Consider the following 7204-nt stretch of genomic DNA (forward strand, 5'->3'; position numbering starts at 1 on the left):
TGCCCCTCCCCCATTACCCATGGAAACTAGACACATGTGTGCAGGTGAGGGGAACAAAGGCAGTCCGTCCAGAAGCTGCAGACAGATGTCTGGCCCAGGTCCTGCTACTCCATGCAGCGCTGAGGCACAGATAGAGCAAGTACTGGCGGTCCCCCCCTTCCCGTCCCCCACACATACACACCGATCCCCACCCCGAGAAGGTCCCCAAGTTGGAGGAGAGAAAAGGAAGAAAAGAAAACCAGAACGGGCAGCCGTGGAAAGCTGGGGGAAGGGGGGAGGTGGGGAGAGAAAAGGGGTGACAAGCTGGGAACCAAATAAATAAATAAATAAATACATAACATTGACCTCCAGGTTAGGATGTTTTTTTTTAAAAAAAAAAACAAAAAAAAGAGGGGGAGAAAGAAACAGAGAGAGAGAGAGAGAGAGAGAGAGAGAGAGAGAGAGAGAGAGAGAGAGAGAGAGAGAGACAGAGACAGAGAGACAGAGAGAGCAGAAATAACTTAAAAAGGCAAAAATTCAACAAAAAAATTCCAAACAACTACAATCTTTTTTACACTAATGTGCCAAATGTACACACACATTTACAGTTTTTTCTTTTCCTGCTGAGTTGCATTGTCTGTGCGTTTTTTTTTTCTTTTTTTTTTTCTCTTGAGGTCTTGGCTTTGAAACATTTAAGTTAACAACCAAGGAGGAAGACCAGTTCTAAAGTTTTCCTACAGGAGGCAGAAATTGGGCAGGTGAGGTGGCTCAGTGTTTGGCCCCACAGCTTCTTCCATGGCACCTTTCTTACGGATTGAGAAGGGGGTAGGGGGAATTTGGGGAGGTGAAAAAGAGAGAAGAGGGAACCCAACCCAAGCAGATTTTTTTGGAGAAGCAGCAGGTAGAGGGCAAATTCCAGTATTTCTCCCAGCATAGCTGGAGTCACCACAGAAGGCACTCTGAAGAGTTGGAAGGGGTGACAGTGACTAAATACAATGTTATTCAATTCAGTCCTATCCTATTTTCCCCCCTTTCCAACCCTTCCCCCCACCCCCACCCTTTTTTTCCTCCAACCCTCCCAGCATTCAGTAGAACTCTATAGGTTAGGAAATCAGTCTCAGCCCAGGGCTGAAGCCTCCAGGTTTCTGCAGTGTTGGGAAACACTAGTAACCTGAGGGAAGTGGTAAGGGGAAAATCCTTAGAAGTTGAGGCCCAGGCCACCTGGGATGGAGTTGTTTCTCCTAGTTAGGAGGCAGCCTCCAGGGAGCTTGGGTCTGGAATGAGCTATGAATTGTTGTTCCTGTAACAAGCAAGGCCCTGCTTGATTCCAAGAGTCATTGGTACTTGGGAAGTGGGAGAAGGGAGGAAGCTTCCCCTGCCTCTCTGGCCCTTGAAGATCAGTGAGGAGGTGGAGGGGTGGGGAGGAGCCTGAAGAGAGGCTATTATTTGCTGGACTCTGGCATCAGGCTGTGTAGGTGGATCTCTGCTGTCTCCTGGGGCATGAGCACATCTTGCATCCATGGATGGCTCTGGATCTCTTCAAAGGATGGTCGATCTGATGGTCTCAGAGCCAAGCACCACTTAATGAGATGCTGACATTCTGCATAAGGCAAAGGAGGCAGGTGGTGATTAATAGGAGGAGTGACAACTTGGCTTAGCAATGCAGTCTGCCCAGCTTTGTTATAAGAGGACAGGTATAAAAAGCCAAATCTGGGTGTGGTGACCCCTTCAGCTCTGCTGAGGCTCCCCTTACTGGAAGATCAACCCTGTTTGTTCTTTACTTAAAAGGTATTAATTAATACCTTCATCCTTCAGATAGATGCCTTAGTGGAGTGGGGAAGAGGGGGAGAAGCATCTTTCCTTAATCATTTCCAAATTTTTATTGGCATTGTTAATCAAAAGATCATGTAGCCCACATTCCACCCCCACCAGAAACAGAAAGAACTTAAGATAAAGAACCAATAAAATGAAATTAGTCATTCATGGCAGAAATATTACTATATTATAAACAGTTAATAATTTCAAAAGACTACCTGGACCACTTTTAAAGAAATCTATAACTGCCTTTAAGTTCCTTTACTCTGGCACTGTATCAAGAATAAAAAATATTAGGTAGTCTATATTTAAATATAAGAACTTCAAACTTTCAAATAATCTAGGGTGTTGCTTGCTTTTTTTTTTTTTTTTTTTTTTTTTAAATAAGATGACTCATTCGTGCTAATGAACAAACCACATGGTTTTAGTTACAAAAGAAAGCAAAATAGACTAGTTTCTTCCTGGGTCCAGGTATGAAGTATGAATCACCAGTCTAGTGCTACACCATCCCTGAGGTCCTAGGCCTGTTTTGTATCTATACATAGAGTTAGACAATATATAGACAATATACACAAGCAGGATTGCAGGTGCTAATTTTTCTAGAAAGCCATTTCTAGATTAAAAAATTTCCCCAGTTTAAAAGGGAACAATTTTTTTATCTAATCTAATCTAAAGAAAAGATATATGTGTATGTGTTTGTATATATATGTATATATGGGTTTTCCCTTTTTTCAAAGTTACCTGAAGAGATTCTTTGCCTGAAGAACACTTGGCCCCGGATAATTTCCTCATCATGTTCAAAGGGAATATCGCCACAGACCATATCATACAACAAGATCCCCAGGGACCACACTGCTGCAGACCTGCCATGGTATCGGTGGTAACGGATCCACTCTGGTGGGCTATATACCCGGGTCCCTACAAAGACACCACGAGAAATTAGTAGGGGAAAAAAAATGCTATTTTTTTTTTAAATCCAAGAGAAATAAGAATAGTACACATATTTGCTCCAAACCAAATATTTCATACCAGATACTGTGGGTGCCAAGTGTTTGTTAAGGATTAATAAACGTAGGTGGTTCATGGTATTTCCGGGATGTCTAACAATAAACTGAAGTTTTTTAAAAATTTGCTGAATTTGGAACTTTTTTTTTTAAAATAAATACTAGAAATAATTTTAAAAAAGAAAAGTAAATCAAGAACTGAAAACATATGTTTAAACATAAGAGTTTAAACTTTCAAATAATTTAGGATGTTATATTATTTCACATTTCAATAATTTTTTTTTTTTTAATCTTGTGCTGAAGGAGAAGTAAAACCTCCTTTTTGTAGACAGGGAAACTGAGGCTCAGAAACGTTACATAATTTGACCAGAGAATTGGTAAATTCTGGGCTTAAGTTCCTCCGCGGGAAAATTAGATTTGGGCTAGATATTTCTAAACTCCCTCTTTCAAATCTAAATGCCAAGATTTCCACCCCTGGAAGGGGAGACCACCCATAAAAATCATGGTGGGTCTTAAGGAAATCAGACATATTTACATCCCAACTACATCCCAAAACTAAATTCAAACGTTGTCAAGACTTCTTGACTCTCACCCAAATTGGTACACTTCCATGACATCAGAAATTGGGTTCCTATGCCCTTGTAAATGCTTTTATGCCCAGAGCATGTGCTTAACTTAAGCCCACGCCCTCTTCTCTGTTACCTCCTCCTCCTCTCCTCCCCAGGCAGGAAGAGTAGGCTGAGGTCAGAGCGGTAGGGCCGGTTTCTAGGCCACGTGATTCCTGTTTACAAACTTTGGATAGTAAAAAAAAAAAAAAAAAAAAAAAAAGCACACCCCAGCTTCTCGCTCACCAGGGGGCAGCAGAGGCTTGGAAAGGTGGGAGGGTCCTGCCAGCCATTAACTGTGAAATACAAAAAATGCAGCCCAGGCCCAGCATCTTCCAAGGGCAAATAAACACAAACCGCAAGACCGAGTCACAGGTTTTGAAAGTCAGCAGTTTGTTAGCTTAAGCCTCTCAGATCATTACCCACCCTCCTATTCTTTGATGTCAAGTGTAGGGAAGCTCCCACATTCCTCCCTGCTGCAGAAAGGACCAGCCCCAAACCCCTCCCCTTACCCTAATGCCTCTATTTGGCACGGAGAGGGGAGAGTAGTAAGATCAAGTGAGAAGGGGTGGAGGCGGGGGTAAGAATGAACTCATTTTAAAATCTACAGATCTTATTTCACAACATTCATCCCTGGACCGAAAAACAAAAACAAACTACCACCTTTACCAGCAAAATGAATAATTTAGTGAAATGATAAGAGAACAGTTTCTCCTTTCAGATTGACTCTACTAAATCAAAAGAAAAATAAAGGGAGACCACCCACAAGAAACTAGCAATAAATTCCTCTTCTCTTACAAATGCTCTTCTTTCCTAGGCACTCATCCCTAACACCCCTCAACGTTTGGGAAACTGGGTCAGGATTTTAAAATCTGGGCTATGACAAGTCAGGTTTGGTTGAACCCTGTTCTCTCATCGACATAAAAGAGACTTGAGACCCAGTGAACTGGAAAGGTTAGGAGAGGACCATCACTACTGAGATTCTTGCTGGAAACATTACAGGTTCAACAGAGGTAAAACTCACTCCTTTCTGATAGCGTGCAAAGCCCTTAAGGCTAAATTGGTTGGTCTTCCATTTAAGCACACAGGGGAACTACAAAGGTTTGGATCTTTTTTTCCACCCCTTAAGCAGCCACAGCCGATTTCTTCCAGTTAGGCAAAATGACCTTTGGAAAAAGGTCGAGGAGAAAAGCCGCAAAGAAGGCCCCTCTGGATGGGGACAGTTCCAAGTCAGAATAATGCTGCTGTATTTAGCCAACACCTGCTTTTTCCCAGTGTCCGCAAGAGACCAAGGAGTTTCCACTCACCATCAAAGTCAGTGTAGACTGTGTCCTTAAGCAATGCCCCGGATCCGAAGTCAATCAGCTTGAGCTCCCCTCGGTTCAGGTCGATGAGAATATTTTCATCCTTGATGTCTCGGTGCAACACCCCGCAACTGTGGCAATGTCTGACAGCCTCCAGCACCTGCCAAAAGAAGCTTCGGGCCAGCTCCTCCTGCAGGGCTCCCCTTTCCGTAATAAAGTCAAAAAGATCCTGGACTGGGTCCGGACGCTCTAGCACCAGGATGAAGCTGTCGGGCCTCTCGAACCAGTCCAGAAGTCGGATGACCCCGGGAAACCCCGAGCTCACTTTCTTCAAAAGGAGGATTTCCATGGGCACTCGGTTACCATTGGGCTGCGGGAAGATTCACGAGTTAGGAGAGGTGGGGCGGGAAACTAGGGGAAACCCAGGGATAGAGACGCGCTCATTCCCCCCCCCCAAAAAAGATACCGGTCCCAGGCACTTACCAGCTCCCCCCAGTCTGAGATCCTATCCCGGTCCACGTGCTTGATAGCCACCTGCAAAGCCCCCAAAGAGAAGGACCTCAAGTTACCGCCAAACCCACTCACCCGGACCTTCCCTCGCCAGAGTTCTCTCCGCGTCCCCCGCAACCCCCGCCCTGAGCCAAGGGTTTCGGGAATCCCAGCACTAGGCAGGGTTTGGGGGCAAGAGTTAAGGAGAGGGCTCCCCGGCGTTTTGGGGACCCACTTACCGGTGCGCCATCTGCTATCCGGGTGCCCGAGTAGACAGACCCAAAGCCACCGCTGCCGAGCAGTGGGCCCACCTGGTACTGCTTCTCCAGGGGCTCTTTTTCTTTCCCTTCGGAGGAAGATGCACCGTCAGAGACTATTTGAAGCTGCTCCCTACTCACCCGCCCCGCCATCCATCCGTCAGCCCGCTCGCCCATCCATCCTTCCATCTCTCTCCACCAGTCTCTATATCACCTTTTCTCTCCCAATCCTTCCTTCCCCTAAGCGTCCTCCTCCTCGCCGGTTCTGCCGGCGTGCATCCTCTCCTTCCTACTCTCCTCCCAGCCCCGTCGGTTCGGTCCAGTCCGGGTCCCCGCCCTCCCCGCCGGGGAGGGTCCTCACCGGGAGGCAGCTTGGCCGAATGCAGCTCCACGCAGGGCCCGGAGCACAGGTGAGCCAGAGAGTTGATCTTGGACAGGAGCATCCCCGGGTACAGGGGTGACAAGACGATGGACTGGACGCCGCCGGGGCTGGGCGGAGGGTGGGGAAGCTGGCGGGGATTGGGGTGGGGGCGCTGCCGGGGCGGTTGCTTGGCGGGATCAGTGTGCCGCAGCAGAGCCCGCGGCGCTGCGGTGCAGAGCTCGTCGCTGCAGAAGGCTACCCGTTCCTGCTGCTGCAGCTGCTCCTGCGGCTGCTGCTGCTCCCGCTGCTGCTCCTCCTGCGGCTGTTCGGGCTGCTGCTGCTGCTGCTGCCGCCGCCGCTGCTCCTGCTGCTGCCGCCGCTGCTGCTGCTGCCGCCGCCACTGCTGCTGCTGCCGCTGCTGCTGCCGCCGCCGTCGCCTCAGCCTGTGTACTCGCCGCCGCGGACCCCGATGTTTCTTAGACTTCTTCCGCCGTCGCCGCCGCCGCCGCCACCGCCGCTTCTGCCGCCGCCGCCGCCGCCGCCGCAGACGCCCGGCTCGCCCGGCAGCCAGGAGTAAAGGGGGCGTAGCGCGCGGAAGGGGGGGGGCGCGCTGGCAGGCGGGCGAGCGGGCGGGGCTTCTCCGGGAGGCTGGGCGGGGTGGGCGGGGGCGGGGCGCCCGGCTGCCGAGTCGGTGGTGGGAAGAAAAGGGGGGTGGGGAAAGCAGCTGGGAAGGAGAATTCCCCACCGCACCGCCGGCACGACCAAACCCCGCCCCCGCAAGGCTGCCCCCAGCCAACCAGAGCCCAGCGGATCTGCATAAAGCAAATGCCCCGCCCCCAAGGGCCCCCTCCCCCCTACCGTCAGAATGGTAGCTACGCCGCCTCGACGTGGCGGGAAGGAAAAGGCGCCAAAATGGAGGGGGAGGGGCGAGAGAAGTGCGGGCTCAGAGAGGAGGAGGCGGGAGCAGGGTGCAGGGCCACGGGGAGGAAGGATGGGGAGGGGCTTATCAATTCAAACCCAAACAATAACAAAAGCCATCAAAGGAAGCCTGAGGTCTGCCCACCTCTCTGTCTCTCTGTCCCTCGGTGCTTCCTTCCCTGCCTCCCCCTTTTCTCTGTCCCTTCCCTCCCCTTCTCCCCTTTCCCTCTCTCTGCCTTCCCCCTCTTCCATCTTTTTCTTTCTCCGGCCCTTTTCCATCTTTGCCTCGTTCTCTTTATGCACTAGAACCTTAGGGTCAGACTTTTACAAGGGACCAAGTTGGGTGCCGATTACTTCTATCAGTCGAGATGGCAAGGGATGGAGAATGGGAGAACAGGGGCTTGGGTGTGTACCGAGCAGGGTGGTCGGGGGAGTGTCGTGCGTGTGTGTGTGTGACCTCCGTGCCTGCTCT

General features: G+C 49.7%; 1 protein-coding gene across 1 annotated transcript; it reads right to left on the reverse strand.

Moving 5' to 3' along the window:
* Positions 1 to 528: 528 nt before the first annotated feature.
* Positions 529 to 6451, reverse strand: PIM1 (Pim-1 proto-oncogene, serine/threonine kinase). The gene is made up of 6 exons (XM_074311054.1): positions 5815 to 6451; positions 5436 to 5542; positions 5191 to 5241; positions 4711 to 5077; positions 2536 to 2712; positions 529 to 1579 (listed from the first exon to the last, which is right to left on the reverse strand). The coding sequence occupies exons 1-6, from the start codon at positions 5894 to 5896 to the stop codon at positions 1422 to 1424; spliced, it is 942 nt and encodes a 313-aa protein (XP_074167155.1). The 5' UTR covers positions 5897 to 6451; the 3' UTR covers positions 529 to 1421.
* Between the last annotated feature and the right edge of the window lie 753 nt (positions 6452 to 7204).

The sequence above is a fragment of the Sminthopsis crassicaudata genome, chromosome 4, assembly GCF_048593235.1.
Source record: "Sminthopsis crassicaudata isolate SCR6 chromosome 4, ASM4859323v1, whole genome shotgun sequence".
NCBI lineage: Eukaryota > Metazoa > Chordata > Mammalia > Dasyuromorphia > Dasyuridae > Sminthopsis > Sminthopsis crassicaudata.

Coding starts and splice junctions, on each gene's coding strand:
- PIM1 (XM_074311054.1), bottom strand. CDS start 5,896: ATGCTCCTGTCCAAGATCAACTCTCTGGCTCACCTGTGCTCCGGGCCC. Junction 5,242..5,435: donor GGATAGCAGATGGCGCACCG/GTAAGTGGGTCC, acceptor GGGGCTTTGCAG/GTGGCTATCAAGCACGTGGA. Junction 5,078..5,190: donor TCTCAGACTGGGGGGAGCTG/GTAAGTGCCTGG, acceptor ATCTTCCCGCAG/CCCAATGGTAACCGAGTGCC.